The sequence below is a fragment of the Ctenopharyngodon idella genome, chromosome 24, assembly GCF_019924925.1.
Source record: "Ctenopharyngodon idella isolate HZGC_01 chromosome 24, HZGC01, whole genome shotgun sequence".
Taxonomy (NCBI): domain Eukaryota; kingdom Metazoa; phylum Chordata; class Actinopteri; order Cypriniformes; family Xenocyprididae; genus Ctenopharyngodon; species Ctenopharyngodon idella.
The window spans coordinates 16,643,864-16,669,961 of record NC_067243.1 but is presented as its reverse complement, the minus strand read 5'-3'; the positions used below and the strand labels follow the sequence as shown (position 1 = coordinate 16,669,961).

General features: G+C 36.6%; 4 protein-coding genes across 7 annotated transcripts in view; 2 read left to right on the top strand and 2 right to left on the bottom strand.

Moving 5' to 3' along the window:
* Positions 1–1,379: 1,379 nt before the first annotated feature.
* bmal1a (basic helix-loop-helix ARNT like 1a) lies at positions 1,380–13,963 on the bottom strand. The gene is made up of 19 exons (XM_051884688.1): positions 13,810–13,963; positions 9,620–9,678; positions 9,353–9,500; positions 9,055–9,072; positions 8,899–8,937; positions 8,752–8,784; positions 8,505–8,662; positions 8,308–8,387; positions 8,122–8,214; positions 7,919–8,036; positions 7,682–7,831; positions 5,545–5,791; positions 5,149–5,255; positions 4,878–5,028; positions 3,853–3,941; positions 3,665–3,773; positions 3,489–3,582; positions 2,141–2,234; positions 1,380–2,060 (listed from the first exon to the last, which is right to left on the bottom strand). Exons 3-19 carry the CDS (start codon positions 9,490–9,492, stop codon positions 1,903–1,905), a joined length of 1,878 nt encoding a protein of 625 aa, XP_051740648.1. The 5' UTR covers positions 9,493–9,500; positions 9,620–9,678; positions 13,810–13,963; the 3' UTR covers positions 1,380–1,902.
* An 856-nt stretch (positions 13,964–14,819) lies between these two features.
* On the top strand, positions 14,820–18,263 carry borcs5 (BLOC-1 related complex subunit 5). Its single transcript, XM_051884704.1, has 5 exons — positions 14,820–15,089; positions 15,284–15,374; positions 15,540–15,683; positions 17,389–17,546; positions 17,628–18,263. Exons 2-5 carry the CDS (start codon positions 15,317–15,319, stop codon positions 17,853–17,855), a joined length of 588 nt encoding a protein of 195 aa, XP_051740664.1. The 5' UTR covers positions 14,820–15,089; positions 15,284–15,316; the 3' UTR covers positions 17,856–18,263.
* A 453-nt stretch (positions 18,264–18,716) lies between these two features.
* On the top strand, positions 18,717–25,557 carry c24h12orf29 (chromosome 24 C12orf29 homolog). Of its 2 annotated transcripts, none has more exons than XM_051884701.1 (7): positions 18,717–18,991; positions 19,390–19,504; positions 21,318–21,413; positions 21,593–21,709; positions 21,820–22,017; positions 22,634–22,803; positions 23,260–25,557. In XM_051884701.1, exons 1-7 carry the CDS (start codon positions 18,902–18,904, stop codon positions 23,446–23,448), a joined length of 975 nt encoding a protein of 324 aa, XP_051740661.1. In that variant the 5' UTR covers positions 18,717–18,901; the 3' UTR covers positions 23,449–25,557. The 2 variants fall into 2 exon arrangements, with proteins under 2 accessions (XP_051740661.1, XP_051740660.1); XM_051884700.1 differs by having other exon boundaries at positions 18,723–18,991; positions 19,387–19,504.
* The window catches only part of cep290 (centrosomal protein 290), a 38,681-nt gene continuing 37,955 nt past the window's right edge, over positions 25,373–26,098 (bottom strand). For all 3 annotated transcript variants that reach the window (XM_051884683.1, XM_051884684.1, XM_051884685.1), the window contains 3 exons: positions 25,975–26,069; positions 25,826–25,884; positions 25,373–25,751 (listed from right to left, as the gene is read on the bottom strand). In XM_051884683.1, coding sequence (XP_051740643.1) covers positions 25,569–25,751; positions 25,826–25,884; positions 25,975–26,069 — 337 coding nt within the window. In that variant the 3' untranslated portion in view covers positions 25,373–25,568. The remainder of the gene's footprint in view (positions 25,752–25,825; positions 25,885–25,974; positions 26,070–26,098) is intronic.

Below are 26,098 nucleotides of genomic sequence, written 5' to 3'. Positions count from 1 at the left end.
GGTTCAACCTTAATATTATAAAGCGACGAGAATACTTTTTGTGCGCCAAAATAACGACTTTATTCAACAATATCTAGTGATGGGCGATTTCAAAACACTTTACGAATCATTTGATTCGAATCAGTTGTTCGGAGCGCCAAAGTCACATGATTTCAGCAGTTTGATACGTGAAACAAATCACTGAAACAAAAGATTCATAAAGGTTCGAAGCAGTGTTTTGAAATCAGCCATCACTAGATATTGTTGAAAAGTCGTTTTTTTATTTCTTTTGGCTCACAAAAAGTATTCTCGTCGCTTTATAATATTAAGGTTGAACCACTGTAGTCACATGAACTGTTTTTAGTACCTTTCTGGATCTTGAGAGGTTCGGTGACATTGCTGGCAATGCAGGCCTCACTGAGCCATCGGATTTCATCAAAAATATCTTAATTTGTGTTCCGAAGATGAATGAAGGTCTTATGGGTGTGGAACAACATGAGGTGGTGAGTAATTAATGACATTTTCATTTTCATTTTCGGGTGAACTAACCCTTTAATCTGAACCATTTTATGAAATATTTTACATAAACATTTATATACATAAGCTACTGTTCAAAACAGTAATATTTTGACTTCTGTTTGAATATATTTAAAAATGTAATTTATTCATGTGATGCAAAGCTGAGTTTTCAGCATCATTACAGCATCACTGTCACATGATCCTTCAGAAATCATTCTATGACACACAATAAATATTTCTTATTGTTGAAAACAGTTGTGCTGAATATTTTAGTGGAAACTTTTTTTTCAGGATTATTTGATTAATGAAAAGTTAAAATGAACAGCATTTACTTGAAATAGAAAACTTTACAAAGAATATTTTGGTAAATGTAATGCATCCATGCCAAATAAAACAAATTTCTTAAAAAAAAAAAAAACTGACCCCCACATTTTTGAAGTATTTCATATCAAATTTCTATCAATTTTATGTTGCCATGCTAATTAAATTGATTTAATATGTACATATCCATGAGCATAATTTCTACTTGACCTACAAAATAATTAAACATGGCTCTAATCGATTTTATAAACCAGAACTCAACTGCCAAGCTATAGTCTCTTTCCCCTGACAACACATTTAATTTCCTCAAAGATTTTACCACTGGATGGCAACATAGAACAAAAATATCACAGCCACGGACCAATCAAAAGGCAGAGAAAGAGACATTGGCCAAAGCAGGCATGAGAAGAGCTTGATGAAGAAAATCCCTAGCAATTTTCCAAAAGATGTTGATAATCTGTGGCAGGCAGCCAGTATATTTATTATTTATCAAGATAAAAATGAATCATATTAATAGTAGGCAGTAAAGTGAAAGTAAAAAAAAAAAAAAAAAAGCACTGTTGAAGACAATATTTTTTTATTTTAAAAATATCCACTGCTGATACGTTACACTTTAACCATATATATTTTGCATAAAGAAATCTTACATAATAGAATTACAATATTAGTTACAATCTGCATATAGAATATTTAACATTTTGACAACTTTGTAGTGTAAAAACATTAAAACACAAACAAAATGGTATATATATATATATATATATATATATAGAAAGATCCATGTTTGCTGATGGGTACCACAAGAATAATCCAGGCCGGTATCTACAGAGAAACAGGCAGGTCGGGAATAAAATCGTGTGAGGTGGGAAACGCACAGATCTCCGTTCGGCAGGAAATATGCAGCTGAACCGTTTTGTGTGCTTTGAGTAGGAGGTCCTGTTTTCTAACAGCAGCAGCCTTGTTAGCCTCCACACACAACTGCGGTGCACTTCCTGTCCATGAGCTTCGGCTGTGGTGACTTGCATTTAGACCTGTTTAGCCTTGGACCCAATAAGCATCCTGTGGTAGGAGTCCGGTGTGGTTTCACAAAGGCCAGGGTAGATCACTGAAATCCACAGGTCCACCAAGGCCAGCGTCTGCTTCTAGGAGGCTCATGATTACGGCCATAGCTGCCTCGTCGTTACTGGGGCTGCTGGACCCGGGCTCTTCCATGATGTCAATACTAAGATGCGAGTTATCACCTGCAGGCGGAGATTCGTTTAGTGCACTTGCTTGAGAATATTACGTGATTCATTGAAGCAATATTGACTTGTTTACTCACTCATTAATGAATTATTTGAATATGGGTATCCTATCGAATCGGGTCCAGGCACAATTCCTGCTGAAGGCAGTTCTGGAGTTCCACCGTTTTGGATCTATAACATAAAAGATAAAAATGTAAAAGAATAAACAGATGCCAAAACGAACATTGCAGGAAAGTTCGATCTGGCTGGTAAACACCTTCAAACTACCATTGGTCCATGGCGATTATGTAATGGGTAGGTGTGGCTCTGAGGCTCTGCCTTCTTTGACGTGGAAATCTTCTCCAGTTCATTTATTTCTATCCATGTCGCTATGCTTTCTTAGTTCTCCCAAAAATGAAAATTATCCCATGATTTACTCACCCTCAAGCCATCCTAGGTGTATATGACTATCTTCTTTCAGACGAACACAGTCGGAGTTATATTTAAAAATATCCTTGTTCCTCCAAGCTTTATAATGGTAGTGAACAGGGGGCGTGTTTTGAAGCCCCCCCAAATGCATCCATCCATCATAAAAGTAATCCATACGACTCCAGAGGGTTAATAAAGGCCTTCTGAAGTGAAGCGATGGAATTTTGTAAGAAAAATATCCATATTTAAAAACTTTATTAACTATAATAACTAGCTTTCATCAGACTGCCGTACACATCGATTCGTGGCTAAAGACTGACCTCTGACCCGACGCATGACGTAATGACGAACGCGAAAGCTCAGAGGATAGAGCAAAACAAAACACCGGTCATGAATTAGAAGTCTAAAACGATAAATTTTAAAGAGAAATATCAGGAGGATTTTGATATAAGAGAAGAGGAGCTTGAGTTTGTTGCACAGCATTTGTTTAAATCGCAAGAGGCGTCTAAGCTTACGATATTCCTACATCGTGTCAGGGGGTTACTCATTTGGCGCAAGTCGACTTGCGCAGTATGCGTACGGTTATCTGCCGGAAGCTAGTTTTTTTTTAAGTTTTAAATATGGATATTTTCATCGCTTCGCTTCAAAAGGCCTTTATTAACCCAGTGGATATGGGTTATATTTATGGTGGATGGATGAATTTTTTGGGGCTTCAAAACATTATTAAATATTTCTCTGATTGTGTTCATCTGAAAGAAGAAAGTCATATACACCTAGGATGGCTTGAGGGTGAGTAAAGCTTGGGGTCATTTTCATTTTTGGATGAACTATCCCTTTAACTACTGTGTTCTCATATCACATATTTACATAATCATCTAAACGGCGCTCTCAGCAGCATGGATGGCATCGGAAAGTTCGCTAACAGACTTCTTTTAACCCCTTTGCCTTGAGTATATCGGGGCCTTAATACTAGGTGTAAATGTGGTCAAAGACCTATTTACGAGGACAGTGTCTCACCTTCTTGCCCCCTGGAGAGCAGGTGTCAGGTGGGGGCGTGGCAGTGATATTTAAAGGACTTGAGCCACAGCTGGAGGGTGAGGAGCCTCGAATCCTGGGGGCAGGACATCATTATGGAATCAAGCTTATTTTTGTGATAATCAGTGTAACCTAAATGTACCAGATGCTGCACATACCTCTGAATCTCCATCACTTCCTCAGCTATCATGCGTCCAATCTTGCCAGCGCCCGCTCTAGTCCCTCCCGGAATACCAGGAACCGTCTGAAGAGGACGTTTCCCCCCACCTGCCATAAACATACACAATTGTTAAAAAAATAGATGTGTAAGAGAAACGGCTGTTCAACAGCTGGAAACTGATCTCACCGTCTCCTGATGTTAAGACGCTGTCCATGCTCTGAGGGGACGAGGCTGACTGGGAATAACTAGGGTCTGCTCCTTCAAGCATACTGCCCCTGAAACAATCAAAAATATCATTCTGTATTAAAGTCAACAAGAAATAGATTCTGCAATCCATTTACATTCAAAATGTGCCATATTTCTGTGTAAAACAATATATTGAGCAGGATTTGACTTTCTTTTATTATATTTAATAAAATATATTTAGTATGTCAAATTATATGTACACACACAATATTAAATGCTATACATTAAATATTACATTTTGTTTTATTCTTAATATTATTATTATAAATGTATTATAATAAAGATATTACATAAAATCATATATATTAAACAAAACTTAATCAATAATATTCTGTATTATTATTAGTAGAAGTAATATCGTTATCAAAAAAATAAATATACACAAAAAAATACTATTTAATAAACTATAAAAAAATTTTTATATATATATATATATATATATATATATATATATATATATATATATATATATGCTATACATTAATTACTCTTGTTTTATCAATAATAAATCATATATATATATATATATATATATATATGAAATAACATAAATAATACTACGAAATTACAAAATATTACTAAAATATTAATAAAAATACTAATTATATATATATATATATATATATAGCATTAATATACTATTATGTTTGTGTGTGAATAACAAAATATAACATAATATTACTAAATATATTCATTAAATATATTTATTAATATTTAATTTTTAAAATATATTTAGTTTTTCTTCATTATGTCATCAGAAATGCTTTTTTAAAGGCAGCTTAAGTAACAAAAAATTATAAACATTTATATATTCTTTAGAATCACTTGCACTGGTTGTTCATGTACAATAACAGCAGTGATTTATTAAGAAAGTAAATGGGTTCAGCTTTGAGTTCTTTTAGTCTATGAAAGGCAAATTTATTAGATCATAAAGTACATAAACTGTAATGTGATGTGACACTTACGAGACCACAGTGTTTGTAGAGACTATATATTCCACCTCTTTGGTCCAGGGGTTCATGAAGCTGAACCAGCGGCTCCTTAGAGTGATGAAAGAGCCGTCTTTAATCTTGAACTTGTAACAGTTTGTATTAATCTTTTCTCTCATCTGTAGCACTGAAATAAAGAAAGTGAGCATTTATTACAAATGTGATACTGACTGGCATTATAACAGTAAAGAGAAGCATTCATTTACAAATGGTATGAATGAGAGGATCAAGCCAATAAAACAGAAACCTTGTCTGTGGCACTCGGCGAGGTGACCGATATCATCCTGGTGAAAATACTCATAAAATGACGTTCCTAGAAGCTCCTGGGGCAAGTATGCCAGGATGGCTGTTGCCCTAAATGGAAACAATGAATTGCAGTGAAGAACTAACAGATTAGATGAGACGCTTCTTCACTGAAATCAATACTTGTAGGCCCTTGAGCTTTCTGTGAGAATTCAAATCTCATTTTAATGAGTGATCAAATCTGCTCACCTCAGGCATTAGTGTAAGAGCCTTAAAAGTGTATACTAAAGTGCATATTAAATCTTAGTTGGTGCCCTGAGAGATTCAGTAAACATTCAGGAAATCTCACGAATCAATCGCTTGAAGATGATGTGAAATAGAGCAAAAAGTATCTTCTCACCTCTGGTCAACGAAAACAAACTTGCCATCGATTGCATGGCGGGAGACGTATTCTGTGGGTTTAACGCGGATGTCGCCGTTCATGGGCTGGGGGACGATATGCGGATGAAGGCGGCCGATGGCCACTAGACAGCTAAGGTTGCAGCCCTCATTATCAGGTTCGTTATCCTCGTCCAAGCCCATCTTGGTGGGCGGCCAGCTTTTCAGATAGCCAGTGCTATGGATGGTACAGAAACTCTTGCGGTCTGCTGTAGAGAGAGGGAGAGATTTACCCATCAGCCTTTGAAGTGATGAATGGCATTTAAAAGAACAAAATAGTGAAAAAACATTAAATAACATATGTTTTATTAATAAACATGTAGCAGCTAGACTGATCAGATACACAATTATTTGTTATATTTAATAAATAATCGACTTGGGAGTTGTAATACTCTCCCCTCAAGACCGTAACAAGCAAGCAGGCCCCGAAAATCTGGTCTCCCACTGATCATTATCAACTTTCATTCCCCCTGCTGACACTTGCCAGGTAGACCTCAGAGACATTCCAGGTGGAGGAAGGTGGCCACATGCAGCAGTACAGGCCATAGGAAAGACACACACCCAATACATATAAAAAGGACTTCTCTCTACTAATTCATAGACAAACCTATCCCCAGGACATTGTGTGTATTATTACTGTTTTGTATATTGTCTTTTGTATATGCATGCCTTATGATAGAACTAAAGAGCCAAACTCAAGAGATGTGACCTCTGCAGAAGTTAAAAGGGCATTATCTTAGTGACCCTGTCTCTCTTCTTAATGTTCTTGTTGTGTGGAAAAGCGGGGAGACATCCACCCAGATGGAGGGGTCTCAAAAGGGGCTTTCGCACCGAAGGAACCTTTTCACAGTTCCTATAACTATTGAAGGAAGTAGCCGCTTTTTGGAGTGTTCGCACTGCAGGAACTGGGAACGATTTAAGTTCTAGGAATGCCTTTTGGGGGAACTAAATTAGCTCCTACTTCAGACTATGGTCTAATCCAGCACTACTATCCAGGAACTACTACCAGTGACGTAAGTGTACGTTGATTGCCATGGATTGGACTTGTTTGTTCAGCACATCCCACAGATGCTCGATTGGTTTGAGATCTGGGGAATTTGGAGGTCAAGTCAACACCTCAAACTCATAGTTGTGCTCCTCAAACCATTCCTGAACCATTTTTGCTTTGTGGCAGGGCACATTATCCTGCTGAAAGAGGCCACCAAAGAATACCGTTTCCATGAAAGGGTGTACATGGTCTGCAACAATGCTTAGGTAGTTGGTACGTGTCAAAGTAACATCCACATGGATGGCAGGACCCAAGGTTTCCCAGCAGAACATTGCCTAAAGCATCACATTGCCTCCGCTGGCTTTCCTTCTTCCCATAGTGCATCCTGGTGCCATGTGTCCCTCAGGTAAGCCACGCACACGCACACGGCCATCCACGTGATGTAAAAGAAAACGTGATTCATCAGACCAGGCCACCTTCTTCCATTGCTCCGTGGTCCAGTTCTGATGCTCACGAGCCCACTGTTGCCGCTTTCGGCGGTGGACAGGGGTCAGCATGGGCACACTGACTGGTCTGCGGCTATGTAGCCCCATACGCAACAAACTGTGATGCACTGTGTATTCTGAAACCTTTCTATCAGAACCAGCATTAACTTCTTGAGCAGTTTGAGCTACAGAAGCTCGTATGTTGGATCGGACCACACGAGCCAGCCTTCGCTCCCCATGTGCATCAATGAGCCTTGGCCTCCCATGACCCTGTCGCCCGTTCACCACTGTTCCTTCCTTCGACCACTTTTGATAGATACTGACCACTGCAGACCAGGAACACCCCACAAGAGCTGCAGTTTTGGAGATGCTCTGACCCAGTCGTCTAGCCATCACAATTTGGCCCTTGTCAAACTCGCTCAAATCCTTTGCCCATTTTTCCTGCTTCTAACACATCAACTTTGAGGACAAAATGTTCATTTGCTGCCTAATATATCCCACCCACTAACAAGGTGCCGTGATGAAGAGATAATCAGTGTTATTCACTTCACCTGTCAGTGCTCATAATGTTATTTTATTTCATTAGCTTTTTATCTGATGCAAACAAATTTCAAAGATTGTAATACCTTTCTTTTTGGAGCACGTTGAGGGAAAGTCCTTGTCCTCCATCTTGACAGATGGACGGTTGCATTTCATTCTACAAAAGAACGATCGGCGGGCCCCTGAACACAGTCTGGATGGGCCGGGAGTGATGTCAGTCTTCACTGGTAGACCAGCTTCAGAGAGAACTGAACGTCAGTCCAAGTGCCTTTGGCTTAACTGTGAATCAAATGACTGCAAATACTTAATAAAACAAACTTTACTTTTGGCATCGATGAGTCGTTCCCGTGGAGCCGTGTCTGACGATGACAGCTGCTCTTTCACTTTGGCAATGTCTTTTGGATGCAGGTAGTCGAACAAACTCTGGCCAATCAGATCATTCTGATGGTTTAAAACAAAACAGTTTGTATTAACGTCAAAAACTTCACTGCATAGCAGCATGTAGATCACTGTCAAGAAAACATACCTGAGTGTAATTGAGAATTTTATAAACTGACTCCGAGACGAAGAGAATCTTTCCACGATCGCAACCAACTACAAAGAGGAAGCCATCAGCAGCCTGTGGAAAGAGAGAAGAGTTTTAAAACAGATCCTCAGCAGTTTTCCACATGATCAAATCTCGAAAGCCTTGGAGTTGATACTTTAAACACACCCTTAAAATCAAGTGCTTTAATTCATCATCCGACAAGAATGCTGGTTTATAGTTTGCTTCTGTGTATGGGTTGGTGGCACCTACAAGAAAAAGAAAGGGAAAAGCCAAGCATAATTAATATGGAAAAATTTGGTTTTAGACTCATAATGAGCTCATTTAGATGCATTTTGGCCCATGCTGTGGTAGAAAACCCTCACCTCGTAATGTCTTCATGTGTTGGACAGCCATGCGCAGTACAGTGAGTTTGTCTAACTTGCGAGACATGGCATTGCAAGTGGGGACTAGCGATGCCAACTCGTCTATAAAACTGTTCATCTTATCCCTGCGCCTCTTCTCTATCTGACTGTGAGCCTCCCTTAAATATAAATAAATAAATAAAATCAGCTGAAAAGATACAAGCAACATTATATACAACATATTAATGAAGCAGAGAAAAGCCTCTACCTGGCATTTTTTATCCGGCCCTGCTGGTCATCCCTGGATTTAGGAGAAAAGAGTTATTTATTTATTACTTATTAATCATTAATTTATTAATCTCGTTATGCATTAAAACTGTGCATTTAAAGATAACAGCGTGTAATTTATATTTACCTTCCCAGTGTCTTATCTTTGTCTGTGTCCATGCTATCACTGTGAAAATGAACAGCACCACAGAGTTCAATGAAACAACCTTTTACAACAAATTATGTAAATTATTTTTTAGTAATCTCATCAGCAGGGCAAAGTTTATGTGAGAAATGTACTCACTCAAAAAAGCCATCAATCCTGTAAAAAAAAAATATATATATTATTATTTATAAATATTTAAAAATTAAATTCTATTATTCTATTATATTGCCTAATTTCCAAGTAAATAATCAAAAAACATCCCCATTACTTTTTTTTTAGAAACTATTTTATTTGATATTACTTTTATTAAAAGAAATAAAAAATAAAATAAAATAAATATGGAACTGCTCTGACCTAGTTTGCAATATTTAATGTACCCATAAATCCTATTATTTTTTACAATTACTATATCCTATACTATCAGAAGTTTACTCACTGGTATTCAGTGGTGCTGCCCTTCCTCTTGCGTGTGTAGTCCATGCCCGTGGTGCCAATGGAACTGCTGATGAGATCTGCAGAGCTCTGGGATATGAACTCATTCATCGTGGAGGAGATGTCCATTCTTTGGTCTGCCATTAGATCATCTTGAGAGCAACGGGGACAAAAAACAAATTGATTCCAAGAACATTACAGTTCTTCAAAATGGCTACAATATGCTATATATTATATCAATGTGTGTGTATGAAAAACAAAAGATGCTCACCGCACAGATTCAGTCAAGCAGCTGTGTTCAATGCATGGCCTTCCAACTGTGGCAAGATCCTGTGGAAAAAAAATATAGCTGCATTTATTATAACCAAATGGGTTTCCAACAATGACAAACTTTATTTGTGATCCTGGACCACAAAACCAGTCATAAGTTGCACGGGTATATTTGTAGCAATAGCCAACAATACATTGTATGGGTCAAAATTATCGATTTTTCTTTTATGCCAAAAATCATTAGGATATTAAGTAAAGATCATGTTCCATGAAGATATTTCGTAAATTTCCTACCGTATATATATCAAAAATTTATTTTTGTAAGTAATATGCCTTGCTAAGGACTTCATTTGGACAAATTTAAAGGCGTTTTTCCTCAATATTTTGATTTTTTTGCACCCTCAGATTGCAGATTTTCAAATAGTTGTATCTTGGCCAAATATTGTCCTATCCTAACAAACCATACATCAATGAAAAACTTATTTATTCAGCTTTCAGATGATGTATAAATCTCAATTTAAAAACTGACCCTTATGACTGGTTTTGAGGTCCAGGGTCACATATCAGTTTCCCAAAGACGGTTGAGGTTATGAAATGTTACAGTCAAGACTAGTCAGTATTCATTAATATAAAAAAGCTGACTTCACTCTGTCCGTGAACCATTTTTGACCAAACAGTTTTTGGACCCAATCGACTTCCATTGTATGGTCAAAAAAAAAAAAAAAAAACCAAACAAAAACAGACATTTCTCAAAATTTCATCTTTTATGTTGAATACCTTTTTTAATTTTTGGGTGAACTATCCCTTTAAGTTGTTAAAGTAATAGTTCACCTAAAAAAGGAAAATGATCCCCTGATTTACCCACCCTCAATCCATCCTAGGTGTATATGACTATCTTCTTTCAGACGAACACAATCGGAGATATATTTGAAAATATCCTGGCTCTTCCAAGCTTTTATAATGGTAATGAGGGGGGGGGGGGGGGGGGATTGTGAAGCCAAAAAAAATTCAACCATCAATTATGAAAAATAATCCATATGGGTCCAGGGGGTTAATAAAGGCCTTCTGAAGCAAGGCGATGCGGTTTTGTGAGAAAAATATCCATATTTAAAACTTTATAAATTCAAATACCTAGCTTCTGGCAGACGGCCGTACGCATACTGCGCATTTGGATGCATTTTTTTTTTTTTGGGCTTCAAAATGTGCCAGGATAATTTTAAAATATATCTCTGATAGTGTTCGTCTGAAAGAAGATATAGTCATATACACCTAGGATGGTTTGAGGGTGAGTAAATCATGGGATCATTTTCATTTTTGGGTGAACTAAGCCTTTAATATGTAGCTTGGGCTTCCTTGTTATCAACAAACAAATGAAGAAAAAAAAAAAAATCTCTCTCTCTCATACTCCCACACTCACTCATATACACCAGGAGAAGTGACTGAGCTTCATCAATGACCTGCTCTGGTTGCCAGGAAACCCTTGGAAAGCTCACAATCTAGGCCACATTTAGATTACAGAAACGCAACTGGCAGAAAGAAAGGGCCAGAAGACCGATTTTCTCCCGCCGTAAATGAAACAGGAGTCCCCCTGTGTTCAAATGGGATTTTCTGCTGAAATAAAGTGTTCGCAGACCCTTCAATCAGGCGTTTAAATGTCAACACTAAAGCAAGAGCGCAGTTATACGTGTGACAATGCATCAGTCCTTTTTCAAATTCACATTGTTAAACAAAAGTGTTAAAAAACACTGTGGTTTTATTCAAGCACACTGAAGCTACTTCACCCATCTCTAAATGATCTATTCTTGAATGCGTGGGCTTGCCTTCACAGACTGCCAAAGATAAGAAAAAAAAGGAGGAAGAAAGTGACGAGCGAAAAAGATAAAAGTAGGTCATCTCAGTTTATTTGAATTCAAGATGATTTCAGTATGGCAAAAGCCAACTATGCAAATTAAACCTCCCTGTATTACTCATCGTAATTATGAGCCTCAAGTTTTTGTTACAGACAAATTTGGGAGAAATGTGACGTGTGGATGAATGGATGTGGTTAAAGGAAAAACAACTCATTCTGGAAGTCAATAGTGACGAACGCCCTAATGAGGAGCGTTTGATGCTGTACATTACGTCAACTGAACTCCACACACCCGTCTTACAATATGGAAGCAGCACTTTCACATAACTTGTCTGACTTGCCATGAATGAAAACAAACTGTTTTGTAAGGTACAGTATTTTTCACAAATATCAGGTTGGGGCAAGTTGTCATATTTGTTTTAAATGTTTTAAATTCATTAAGTAAATTACTTTTTAAAAAAAAAACTAATATTAAAATAAATAGGTAATAAATTTATATTTCTATTAATAATAAATATAATAAATACAAATATATAAATATTAACTACATTTTAATATTTAAAATAATTAATATTTGTTCCACTGTAAAAATAATGTGGTGTGCAAAATTAAAGGGTTAGTTCACCCAAAAAAGAAAATTCTGTCATTAATTACTCACTTTCATGTCGTTTCACACCCATAAGACCTTCGTTCATCTTCAGAACACAAATTAAGTTGTAATCTGAAGATTCGTGAGGCCTGCATTGACAGCAAGTTAACTTAAACTTTCAAACGCCCAGAAAGGTACTAAAGATTTATTTAAAACAGTTCATGTGACTACAGTGGTTCAACCTTAATGCTATGAAGCGACGAGAATACTTTTTGTGCGGCAAAAAAACAAAATAACGACTTTATTCAACAATATCTATGGATGGGTGATTTCAAAACTCTGCTTCATGAAGCTTCGAAGCTTTACGAATCTTCTGTTTTCGAATCAGTGGTTCGGAGCGTGAATCAAACTGCCAAAGTCATGTGAACTATTGAAATTTCGAAACACTTATACTGTAGTCACATGAACTGTTTTAAATACGTCTTTAGTAGCTTTCTGGGCGTTTGAAAGTCTAAGTTAACTTGCTCTCAATGCAGGCCTCACTGAGGCATCGGATTTTATCAAAAATATCTTAATTTGTGTTCTGAAGGTCTTACGGGTGTGGAACGACATGAGGGTGAATAATTAATGACAGAATTTTCATTTTTGGGTGAACTAACCCTTTAAGCAATTGGGAAACATATGTTAAATGAACTGTATCTTTTTTTTTTTCTTGGTAGAAATGTTCAAGCTTTTTGTAGTCAATAGTTTAAGGTTTGTGCCTATACAGAAATGATCTTTCAAATATAAACCCATGCTCAAACATATTCACTAAAGCACAAATGTGACAACTAGCCCCGTCTGCAATTTCTATTTTGCATTTTCCCTCTTTTTTGACATTACAAATTATATTATCAGCATAAAAATTTAAGGGAAAAGCTAAATTGAAACTTTACCCAACATAACCTAAGAGTGATGGAAAGAACATTGTGTGCTTCAGTGGAAGCAAGAACATCTGACCGTTTGTAAAAAAGGAGTTTACAAGGTCAATGTCAAAAATTTGCTTGCATTGCTTGGTACAATCTTACAATACAGTAATCTTAAATATTCCAGGTTTAAAAAAGACATCTTTTTAATGGATTTTTGGACCCCACTGTTAAAAAAAGGACACATTTACATGGTGACCAACCTCACAACCTTTAAACTGGTATCTTTACAACGATAATAAAACGGACTTGGGTAAACCGCAATCGGAAGCATAACGACGCCACTGATTAACATGTATCCCTGACTCAAACCATAGCGAGCTGCCTACCTAGAAAGCATCACTTGTGAGAGCCTACGAAGCCTCACAAAATGCTGTCTACGTACGGATCCGAGAGCCCCAATTTAAAAGCCGAAGACAGCAGACATAATGTAAATGCAAGTATCTTTTGAAGTGACCAACCCACACAGGAGGCTCAAGTACACTTGCGCTCCCTCTATTCAACCGACTTAAAGGGGACGCAGATCATTAACCTCACATCGATGATGGGTGTGGGTTTGTGGCTACGTTCTTCTGTGATTGATGGCTTTCTTACTAAATCACTGAAACCGTGGTTGTTTTTGTTGTGGTGCCAGCTGCATCGGTTCTAAGGTATTCAACCTGAGAAATGTCACAAACGCCCCTCCTACTGAAATCAATATGCGAGAGGACAAAAACCGCACATAATACATCGATACGCGGTACGCGATACTTAGAGATAATTGTCAAACATCAAAACGTCACACTTACCGGAGGAAAAGCTGAACATCACAGATTATTTCGGTTATTTGACGTCCGGTCCGTGAGGAACTGTGACATAAACGGAATCAGTCTCTGACCTACTTTTCTTTCCTTCGTGTGACTGTCGGACCACTAACCTATATTTTCCACCAATAGGATCTTTGGATATATAGGTGCACTTGTTTTGGCCAATCAGAATGGAAGTTACATTTCACGGCGGAATGATTGACATATAGAGTAGCCAATCAAACAGGGTTTATTGCGATTCACCGACATGGCTGATGATCCCAGTAAGGGGTGGTTCTCAATCGCATGTTGCTTGCTGCATTGTCTAATGTTCTTGCTCAATGGAGAAATTGATGAGATTGCTAAGAATTGTTAGCTTAAAATCTTTTTATTTTTTTTGAGAGAGAAATGACGAATTTTAATAAATTAATTTAACAGTTGGAATGTGTCTATCCTGTTGAAAACAAAGAAGGGGCAGTCGGTAGCGGAGACAAGCAAATGGGGAAGAATTTCAGGATTTCCCCCCCAAATATTTAATATTTAACAGTATTACAGTTTTCTTAATAGTTTATTTTATTTAATACAAATGGTGACTGTTTAAATAAATGTACACATTTATTTTATAATTTTATTGTGTTGCTATTTTGCTATGTTGTTAAATTTATTATTCATGCAGTTTATTTGTCACACCGCAGGAATGTTTAAAAATAACTAATGTTGACAAAAATACTTTAGATTTAAATAATAATTTTAGAAAGAATAATTATAATTAATTAATTATATAATAAGTATATAATACTTATTAACAATATAATATTAATAATTTATATAATTCTTAAAATATTTATATTGATTATCACTTATGTGTATATAAAGTAGGCTATAATAAATTATAATAATTAATTAATATTAAAGAAAAGTGCTTTTTATTTTAGTTGTAAATTAAAGTCTGTTATGGATACGAGATAGAAAACAAATAATTTCGTACATGGTTGAACGGTCACATGAAAACAAACCTATGGCGTCATCATCACGCGTCTCATGTTATTAGACCGGATGTTTCATTTGTACCGCTAGTGATTGTTACCTTATTTACTGAAAAATATAGCAACTTTACACGTTATCTGCTGTCAGTATTGTGTGATTTGACATCTTACGGTGTGTGTAATTTACGTAAGCTACAATGTAACACATTAGCAAGCCTTTCATTCAAACAAAACAGCCGAATGAAATCGCCACACGTAGACAGACAGCCGTTAAACAACTAAAACATCAACATCAAGGTAAGTAAAGCATATGTAGTTTATTTATCTTGAAAAATGTATCGTGTATGGTTCTTAAATCAAATTTTAAGAACCATATTTGAATCGTACTTCTGTATTAGATCCTAGATGCATAATCTTTGTTCACACATATATCTATATCTATACATATATTATATATATATATATAAAATTGTGTTGTCTTTTTTCTTCAGTGCTTGCGTTGACTGCTTAGACTGCAGTGCACCATGGGTGCTGAACAGAGTGGAGATGCTGAACATAAACATTCAGACTTCAGTGCTTCAGGTACTCAGCATAATATCAGCTGATTTTTATACATGGGAATGGCATCATTATCTGTAATTTGTCAGTTTTTGTTATAGACATATATCTGTTAAAATGGAGATGTTTCTTGTGTTGTGTATATTCTGCCACCATTACCTGTCAGTAAGTTCTATCTTGTTGTTTCAGTTGTACCCTCTCCAGCCAAGCAAAGAGCCAAAATGGATGACATAGTAGTTGTTGCCCAAGGAACTCAGTCGTTACGGAATATCCATAATGATCCAGATGTAATAAAGCTACAAGAAATTCCCACCTTTCAGCCTCTTCTAAAAGGTAAGCAGCAGTCCAAATGCCAACTAATCTGATGCTAACAATCATGCTGTTAGTTTAGGTTATAGGCAAATAAATAGTTTAGAATAGGGCTGGGTTGACAATATTGATTAATCAGTTTTAATTGATCTTAATTTTGATGAACGGATATCGATTTGTGAAATCCCAAGATCAATTTTTTTAGTCTACGCTCTTTTCAGTTGATGAATGATCAACTTTGTAGTGCATCTCCCATCTAATAAATCGCACGCATGTTCTTTGTTACTTTATGAACAGTCTCAGCTTCCAAATTCGGTCAATTTTATTATGAAATTCAAACAATAAATGTTCTTTTGATATTCTTTAATGTGGCATTACAGATCACTGTAGCTTGAACCAATCAGTCAACTAGAAAAAAATCTCTAAAGAGGAGCATTGTGATAAATATATACAATATATTACATATTCATTATTTTTTTTTACTTAACCTGTTAGTGATGTCTTCATTACTTAATGTATCTTTAAATAAATCTTTAATGAAAATGACTGCCACTGTTTAAATATTTATATTTCAATAACAAGTTGGAGTGTAAAACATATGGAAGCTTGTTTTTGCAACGAAATAAAAATAGTAATGTTTGCAACTTTTTATTTCACAATTCTGACTTTTTTTCTCCGAATTCTGAGATAAAAATGGTCAGAATTCTGAGATAAAAAGTCGCGATTACCTTTACTCCGTGATGGAAATAAGGTTCCATAGAAACATAATTATATCATTAAAAAGTTGATAATTAAAATGTTTGTATACAACTCAAGTTATTCAACATTTTATTTAAGTGTTGATTATTTTATCTAAAATTAACTAGCAATTGTATTTGGACTCTGTTGTTAAATGTTTTGTTAACTTGAGTTATGTAATCAGATTACTTTTTCAAGTAACTAGTAAAGTAACGCATTACTTTTTCAATTTACAACAAAATATCTGAGTTACTTTTCAAAATAAGTAATGCAAGTTGTGTTGTGTTGAACATGATGGTTATTGTAGTTCTAGACTAAATGTGAACATGCATTTACTCGTCTCACTCGCACAAAAACATTCAGTATTCTTCAAAATGAATAAAAACACTGAAATGCAATCTCAATTTTTCCGCAAACCTGTAAAAATTAACTATATTAAATTACACAAATATACTTTATGTATTTCATCTCACTTTATTAACCAATGTCTTTGCTGCTGACCTTCAATGATCTAATTCAACCATACTAATAAGCAAAAATTACTTTAGATTTAGATTTTAGAAATAAGAGTGTTGAACTTCCTTCTCCTGTGTCCTATTCTTCTTTAATCCAGAGTGGCAGCACAGCTGAAAGGTTTGTTTGAGCTGCGCCCTCTACTGTACAGGCGTAAAAATTCATTTCCTTCAGCCTGAGGCTTATTCATTTCACTTTTGGTGTAAAAAGGGCCTTTACATTTGCCAAAAATCAAACTTTTTTTGTTATAAAAACAAACAGATGAGAAAAAGTAATGTAACACATTACTTTTCATAAAAAGGATTTAGGGAGTAACGCAATATTGTAATGCAGTACTTTTAAAAGTAACTTTCCCAACACTGGTCAAATATTCAAATGAATCAGAATCTAATTGAGTCATGAAACTTGTGTCAACCCAGCCTTAGTTCATAATGATATGAATCACAATTTGAGCGTAATATTGGTGTCATCCTCTTAGGTGTGCTCAGTGGGCAAACCTCCCCAAGCACTGTCTGTTTAGAAAAGCTGGATTCCGCACAGGTCCTGCAGCTGTGTGTCCGATATCAGGATCATCTACACCAGTGTGCGGAGGCTGTTGCCTTTGACCAGAATGCTCTGGTCAAGAGGATCAAAGAGGTATTAACCATTATTTAATGCTGGATTGTACTGTAACTTTATACAAGCTTCTTTAAATGCTAATTTTTTTTCCTCTCTCAGATGGATCTGTCAGTGGAGGCGCTATTCAGCATCATGCAGGACAGGCAAAAGCGTTACGCCAAGTATGCCGAACAGATCCAAAAGGTCAATGAGATGTCGATGATTCTGAGACGCATCCAGATGGGCATCGACCAGACGATCCCACTGATGGAGCGTCTCAACAACCTGCTGCCCGAGAGCGAGCGCCTGGAAGCCTTCAGCATGAAGCCTGATGGAGACATCAAATAGATTCTGGCATCAGTTGGAAAATAGAGTTCATAGTGGGTTCATACTGGTTAACTTGTGCTTTACAGACCCACCTCTGGTTGTTACCTATGGAACTTCGCACTTTGCCAGGATAAGGTATTTTCTGGCCTAAAACAAGTTACATGGTACAGAAAGTAAAACTATAATAACGCAAATGGTAAAGGCATGTGTATATATTTACTTAATAGGCTTAATTGTGTGCTTTTAACAGGCATGAGAAGATTCTACCTTTGTAATATAAAATGTTATTTAATGAGAAGTCATTATTGCATATGATGCGCTTGAGAGGCTGTCCATAGACTCATCATGTCATTAAAGTTGTTGGCATTAAATTGTTTATACACTTTCTGTTTAAACAAGAGATTTATTAAAGATAATACTTTTGGAGGACTTTTTTTTTTTTCTCAAGTTTTATAATATGAGGATCGTAAATATGCCTGTGAATGCGAATTCTCATTATGCAGGTTAACTGTTTAGTTAACTAAACTGGATATATTTATCTTGAGTTCAAAACTGAACTGATGATGGAGCATGAAGTCAAAGCAGAAGTATTGTTTCAAAATGTCAGTTTCCAATGACAATGTTGAAATTCGCTTTTCGCAGGCAGCGATGATAGATTTATTCCTCGTGTGAAAGTATTGTCACTGAAGAGACGCGAGTCGGTTAATTACAAAATGGCGCCCCCATATGCGACGACCCGCTCCATGTACATGAAAGCGTATTTTTTAAACCTCTCTTCATTTATTTATGTGTTAAACTGTTTTAAAATAAAACATTAAAAAGTCTGTGTTAGAAAAGGGCTTTCATGCACAAAAAACCTGCTCAATATAAAAACAAACAGTTCATTCTCCGTTCCAATAGATGGCGACAATGATCAACTTAACATTACAGTCTACAGAATGAGAGGAAATCTGAACAAAATAGCACTGGACCATGTGAATGGCTGATCTGATAATGTGTTGAAATCAGTCCATATTCAGTCTGTAAAGCAACACACCGTTAATTAAAGCTGATTAACATCAGTGATAATGCGCCGTCTGGGTTCAGTGCAGCAGAAGATTCCATGTGTTTTCCTGACGGAAGTGAGAAACGAACCATCCAGAAAACGCGACTGTCAGGTGGGTGGAAAAAAAAAATCTGCATTTGTGTTACAGTACATGTTGTTTTATCACCAAAACCCTTTAAACGTTGTAAATGCATTACGATTGCAAAACGAGGCAGTGCATTAGAATATGGCGCATGCTTTCTCGTTACTCGTCAGCGTCATCGTTTTTCATATATATTCGTATTTTCATTATTATTTTAGTAAGTGCATTGTAAGGAAAAACTGCCCCCTAAGCTATATGCATGTCAAAAAGTTTATTCATAAAGCCTATTTAAAAGCAACAGGCTACTCTAAAAGTGCTATACAATTATATTAAACGTACAAAAAAATATATTGCATCCTGCATTGTAAACAGTAGATTGGACTGATTATTAGCAGATTTTACTTGCTTCTCTTATTCCCGTGCAGCAGTTCCAGGTGGTGGCCACTGAGAACGTGAACCCTGCTGCTCTTGCATCAGGAATTCACTGTGCGGTAGCAACTGAGAAGATTGATGGGACATGCTGCTATGTCACCACTTACAACGGTAGAATCTGGCTCTTAAATGACTCATAACCGGTGACACCATTTCTTTGATCAAAAATAAATGATTTTACAATAAAAGACTGTTCTATTTTAAAGCTGCAGTCCGTAACTTTTTTTTTGGTTAAAAATGATCCAGAATCAATTTTTGAGCAAGTACATAACCAGCCAGTGTTCAAAACAGTCCTTACCTTAGCGCGATTCACAACGGTAAGCTTGTAATAATGTTTTCTAATTCGGGTGGTACTGGTAGGTTTCCGCGGGAAATTCGAGCATGCAGCCGTTCGTCTTTGCATCATTACTTCATGTCTGTTTACATAAAGAAAGGAGTCCCAGCTAGTAGGCTATATCATGTGAGGATGCTGCAGGTGACGGATCATTTATAGCCTTTTCTCACAGCAGCTGGAACAATTAAACTTAAATTTTGATAGCGGATTGTATGGTATGACAAATTATCGTTAGAGATTAGACTGTACAGAAATTGAAATCTACAAGTAACGCTAATACACACTACACGTAGTCACGCAATGCTGATGTTGTTAACATTAACAATTTGAGAACAAAGTATAACAATAATAATAATTTGCATGGTTTGACGTGATCCGAGCTCGTTAGGTTTAATCACCATTGGCAGCGCAATTTATTGTAATGCTTTTTTTTTCCCCCTCAGTTGGTCAAAACAGATGTGGCAGATTTGTTGCTTACTTGTTCAGATGACATTTTCTGGTAAATTCTTATTTTGGTCATACTTCCAAGACTACAATCTGTGATTCCGAAGTACAGTATCCAGAGGTGCAGTGACTGTCAGCCACACATCCTCCTCAAAACATTAGATTCATCCGCGCTGAGGAGCCGTGCCGATGCACAACCCACGTAAAGATGGTAATTCCACAAATAACTGCAATTGCAGGTTTCAAACAGAGATGGCGACAAAGAGGCAAAACTTACCGACTGCAGCTTTAATATATTTTAAAATGTAACTAATTTCTGTGATGATAGCAAAGCTGAATCTTAACTTGATCCTTCAGAAATCATTTGAATATGCTGATTGTTTGTGCTCAGGAAACATTTCTTATTATTGTCAATGTTGAAAACAGTCATGCTGCTTAAAGGGGTAGTTCACCCAAAAATGAAAATAATGTCATTTATTACTCGCCCTCATGCCGTTCCACACCCGTAAAACCTTCGTTAATCTTTGGAACGCAAATTAAGATATTTTTGTTGAAATCTGATGGCTCAGTGAGGCCTCCATAGTCAGCAATGACATTTCCTCTCTCAAGATCCATTAATGTATTAATGTAAAGCTTCGAAGTGTTATGAATCAGCGTGTCGAATCAGCAGTTTGGTGGTTTGACACGCAACGCCGATTCATAACGCTTCGAAGCTCCATGAAGCAGTGTTTTGAAATCGGCCATCACTAATATAAGTCGTTATTTTGTTTTTTTGGCGCACCAAAAATATTCTCGTCGCTTTATAATATTAATATTGAACCACTGTACTCACATGAACTGATTCAAATATGTTTTTAGTACCTTTATGGATCTTGAGAGAGGAAATGTCATTGCTGGCTGAGCAGGCCTCACTGAGCCATCGGATTTCAACAAAAATATCTTAATTTGTGTTCTGAAGATGAACGAAGGTCCTACGGGTGTGGATATTTTTTGTGGAAACAATGTGAGAGACATTTTTTCCAGGATTCTTTATTGAATAGTAAATTCAAAAGAACAGAAGAAACCTTTTGTAACATGTTTCAGTTTTTGACTAATTTAATTTGTCCTTGCTGAATAAAAGTAATAATTCCTTTTTTTTTTTTTAAGGAGAACCTTGTCTCTGGGCTCGCTTGGATCGGAAACCAACCAAGCAGGCGGACAAGAGATTCAAAAAGTATCAGTATTCGCAGAAGACCTGTAAAGGTATTTCGGTCTAAATAATTTGAGATTTTTAAAAAAAATTATCTTGTCTTGCTATTTAACTTGTATAAATATTAGAATGAACATTATAGTGTTATTTCAACAAGAAACTGTCTCAAATCAGTGAATGAGAATGAAAAGTGTTAAACATCAGATATTTTTGATTCTCTGCTAAATCACAGGATTTGTGTGGAACGTAGATGAAGATTTCCGAGAAGTGCCAGAATCCTGGATCGCTGCTCACAGAGTCAAGCATGAGAATGGCCATCCAGTGCCTGATGAACATGGACACATACCTGGTGGGTTGGTGTCTCTGAAACACGCTTGTTTCTCATCTTCTTGTTGCATGTTATGCTGTACTTGAAAATAAAGACAGCTGATGGCATAGTTATATCTCTTTGTCATGAAGGTTGGGTTCCGGTGGATCATACCAACAAGCAGTATTGCTGGCACGCCTCTGTGGTCAACTATGATGTTGGTGTTGCCCTTGTCCTGAAGACACATGAGGATGATGAAGGATTGCTTGAAATTGTCAGCATTCCTCTGGCAGACCTCATGGAGCAAACCCTTGAGCTTATTGGGACCAACGTTAATGGAAATCCATATGGCAAGTATTTTTTTAAAAATGTTTTTGAAAGAAGACTGCCTGGCCATCGCTGTTTGGATTTTAATAGGCAAATGCTTAATCTATAAATGGATCATTTATTACAGAGATTATTATGTTTCTAGCATTTTATGTTTTGCAACAGTGTTTTAACCCTAACTGATGGAGTGTGTAGCTTTTCATTTCTTAAACAACCATGTAGGAAGACACATCATGGCCATATTCCAGGATGACAAAGCCAATATTAATCAAGGTTAAAATTGTGAAAGAATGGTTCAGAGAGCGTGAAGAATCATTTTCACACATGAATTGGCACCTCTGAATCCTGACCTTAACCTCAGTGTAAGTCTTTGGGATGTGCTGGAGGAGACTTTACAGAGTGCTCACCTCTTGCATTGTCAATACAAGATCTTGACCAAAAAATGATGCACCTCTTGATGGAAATAACATCACATTTTATTTCCATCAAACTTTAAAACTGTCAGTTTTGATCAATTTAATGCATCCTTGAGGAATAAAAGCAATAATATCTTTTGAATGGTAGTGTTAATGTTTAGGAAGTAAGAAACCAACTGGAATTCTATTGGTTTTGGATGCAACTAACTATGGGATTCTGTAGGTTTGGGAAGTAAGAAGCATCCAGTCCATGTTCTGGTGCCTCACGGGGTCCTGCGTATCCGGAACCCTCCTCCAGTGGAATTTCAGCAGCTTTATTCCTGGTTTCAGGAATGTCAAGAGGGGCGAGTGGAGGGAATTGTTTGGCACTGTGATGACGGGACACTGATTAAGGTAAATAAGGGGATCATAAGTAAAGGCCACTCTTCTGTTGCTATTTTCCACATTTTCCTCAGATTAAATAATGTTAAAGGGCGTTCTGACGTAGAACCTGGAAGTGCTGCACTGTGTCTACAATGTAAACAGCGTAGGAGACTGACAGGGAAGAGAAGAAATTGTTGAAATTGTTTTGGCGCACAAAAAATATTCTCGTCGCTCCATAACATTAAGGTTGAACCACTGTAGTCACATGGACTATTTTAATGATGTCTTTACTACTTTTCTGGACCTTGAATGTGGTAATAATTACATTGCTTTCTCTTGGGGATCAGAAACCTCTCGGATTTCATCAAAAATATCTCAATTTGTGTACCGAAGATGAACAACGGTTTTACGGGTTTAGAACAACATGCTAATTAATGAAAGAAATTTTGTTTTTGGGTAAACTAACCCTTTAAATCTTATCTTCAGATACACCGCCATCATCTCGGTCTGAAATGGCCTGTTGGTGACACCTTCCTGAACACCAGGCCTGTGGTCGTCCACGTAGACGAAACAACATGTGATCCAGATGCTTCCGAGAAGGACTTGTTCAAATCATTCTCCAACATAAATGGACAACCCTTCAGCTGCATGCAGGACATTCAGTTTCAATCCTGATCCCATAAAATTAAACTACCAAACATTCCTACTACATCTGTTTTTAACCAGAGTGAAGACTGGTTTGCCAACACTCAATATTGGTCAAAACTGCCTGTTCGGTATTCCCATTGACACCTTGCTCATATATGCACTTAGGTATGTGATGTATGCCAATGCTGTGATTGCTTTATATTTTGCACTTTTTCCTTTCTTTTAGAGAATGGTAGTTTTTTTGTTTTTTTTTAAATAGGTTTCAGAGGACGTTCAGGAATATGTATATAAATAAATGGAACTGTTTATTACATCTAAGGAGCCTCAAAAATGAGGCAGTGATTGATAATTATACAGGTGCTGGTCATATAATTAGAATATCGTGAAAAAGTTCATTTTTTTTATTGTAAATTATTTTAAAAAATGAAACTTTCATATATTCTAGATTCCCTACATGTAAAGTAAAACATTTCAAAAGTTTTTTTTTTTTTAATTTGTTGATTAGAGCGTACAGCTCATGAAAGTCCAAAATCCAGTATCTCAAAATATTAGAATATTTACATTTGAGTTTCATTAAATGACCATCCCTACAGTATAAATTCCGGGTATCTTTTGTTCTTTGAAACCACACTAATGGGGAAGACTGCTGACTTGGCAATGGTCCAGGAGACAATCATTGACACCCTCCACAAAGAGAGTAAGTCACAGAAGGTCATTACTGAATGGGGTGGCTGTTTACGGAGTGTATATCAAAGCATATTAAATGCAAAGTTGACTGGAAGGAAGAAATTGGGTAGGCAAAGGTGCACAAGCAACAGGGATGACCGCAAGCTTGAGAATACTGTCAAGTAAAGCCAATTCAAACACTTGGGAGAGCTTCACAATGAGTAGAATGAAGCCGGAGTCAGCGCATCAAGAGTCACCACACTCAGACATCTTCAGGAAAAGGACTACCAAGCCACTTCTGAACCAGAGACAATGTCAGAAGCATCTTACCTGGGCTAAGGAGAAAAAGAACTGGACAGTGAACAGTGGTCGAAAGTCCTCTTTTCAGATAAAAGTAAATTTTGCATTTCATGTTGAAATCATGGTCCCAGAGTCTGAAGGAAGACTGGAGAGGCACAGAATCCAAGCTGCTTGAAGTCTAGTGTGAAGTTTCTGAAGTCAATAATGATTTGGGGGGGCCGTGACGTCTGCTGGTGTTGGTCCATTGTGTTTTATCAAGTGCAAAGTCAATGCAGCCATCTTCCAGGAGATTTTGGAGCACTTTATGCTTCCATCTGCTGACAAGCTTTATGGAGATGCTGATTTCCTTTTCCAGCAGGACTTTAGCACCTGTCCACAGTGCAAAAACCACTTTCAAGTGGTTTGCTGAGCATGATATTACTGTGCTTTATTGGCCAGCCAATATGCCTGACCTGAATCTATGGGATATTTTCAAGAGAAAGATGAGAAACAGTCGATCCAACAATATACAGATGATCTGAAGGCTCAATAGTGCCTCAGCAGTGCCACAGGCTGATCACTTCCATGCCACACTTCACTGATGCTGTAATTTGTGCTAGGAGCAAGTCATTTGCTGTAATATGTCCTGCCGATCAAGTATTGAGTGCACAAAAGAACATACTTTAAAGAACTTGAACTTTTCTGTTTTGCAAATCCATTTTTTGATTGATCTTAGGAAATATTCTAATATTTTGAAATAGTGGATTTTGGACTTTCATGAGCTGTACGCTCTAATCATCAAAATTAAAAAAAAAAAACTTTTGAAATGTTTAACTTTACATGTAGGGAATCTAGAATATATGAAAGTTTCATTTTTAAAAATAATTTATAATAAAAAAATGAACTTTTTGATGATATTCTAATTATATGACCAGCACCTGTATATACAAAAAGAAAAAAACCTTTCAGTTTCAGTTCTTGCTAGTAAGGCCACAAATAACAAATATTGTAAAACCAAACTTTATATGAAAATGTCTTAATATTTTACTAAAAAATAAATATGTTCCTACTTCTATTTATAAAACACTTCAACTTAATTGTACTTGAATATAAAGTGAAGTAACATTGTTACATGTACATATTTTGCTCTAAATAAGCAGTAGCAATAAAATCTAATGACCTGAAAAATGATCTGATGTCTGTTAGCTGATAGACACGTCTACGGGAACCGCCACACCAAACCGATCTGACAGCTTCTTCAGCTGTTCCTCCAGGATGATGTTTTTCTTCACTTCCTCATTGTAATTAAATTTAAGATCCTCAAGTTCCTCAAAAAATGTCGGGTCAAAGCTTTTCAGCTCTTGTGTCAGTTCCCTCACTTCATCCTAAAATGAAAGCATTTATAATGTGACTTGATTTAAAAACAGCAGATTATTTAGAGATTTTTCTCTTGGAATACCTGTAATTTCTTCTTTTCGGTATTTGCGGCCTTAATTTGTTCCTGAAGCTCATTGTATCCTACAAAATTGGACAAGCATGACATATATGCATCATGTCGTCTTGTACAATATGAAATTCTTCAAAAAAATAAATAAATGGTGATCTTACCTGGTCCTACTTTGCTGGTTCCAAACTGCTCGTCGTACCTTTGGATCTGGCGAAGAAGTTGAGCTTTCTCCCTCTCAAGTTGTTTACTGGCCAATCTAAATGGGACATATTTGGCAATGATTGA

Excerpts from the sequence above, each read along its gene's own strand:
- bmal1a (XM_051884688.1), bottom strand. The coding sequence starts at position 9,492 with ATGGCAGACCAAAGAATGGACATCTCCTCCACGATGAATGAGTTCATA. Across the intron at positions 8,663-8,751 it reads GGCCGGATAAAAAATGCCAG|GGAGGCTCACAGTCAGATAG; the intron begins GTAGAGGCTTTT and ends TTTATATTTAAG. Across the intron at positions 2,235-3,488 it reads GCTCTCCAGGGGGCAAGAAG|ATCCAAAACGGTGGAACTCC; the intron begins GTGAGACACTGT and ends TTTATGTTATAG.
- c24h12orf29 (XM_051884700.1), top strand. The coding sequence starts at position 18,902 with ATGCGCCGTCTGGGTTCAGTGCAGCAGAAGATTCCATGTGTTTTCCTG. Across the intron at positions 22,018-22,633 it reads CGTTAATGGAAATCCATATG|GTTTGGGAAGTAAGAAGCAT; the intron begins GCAAGTATTTTT and ends GGGATTCTGTAG. Across the intron at positions 22,804-23,259 it reads ATGACGGGACACTGATTAAG|ATACACCGCCATCATCTCGG; the intron begins GTAAATAAGGGG and ends TCTTATCTTCAG.
- borcs5 (XM_051884704.1), top strand. The coding sequence starts at position 15,317 with ATGGGTGCTGAACAGAGTGGAGATGCTGAACATAAACATTCAGACTTC. Across the intron at positions 15,375-15,539 it reads TTCAGACTTCAGTGCTTCAG|TTGTACCCTCTCCAGCCAAG; the intron begins GTACTCAGCATA and ends TTGTTGTTTCAG. Across the intron at positions 17,547-17,627 it reads TGGTCAAGAGGATCAAAGAG|ATGGATCTGTCAGTGGAGGC; the intron begins GTATTAACCATT and ends TTCCTCTCTCAG.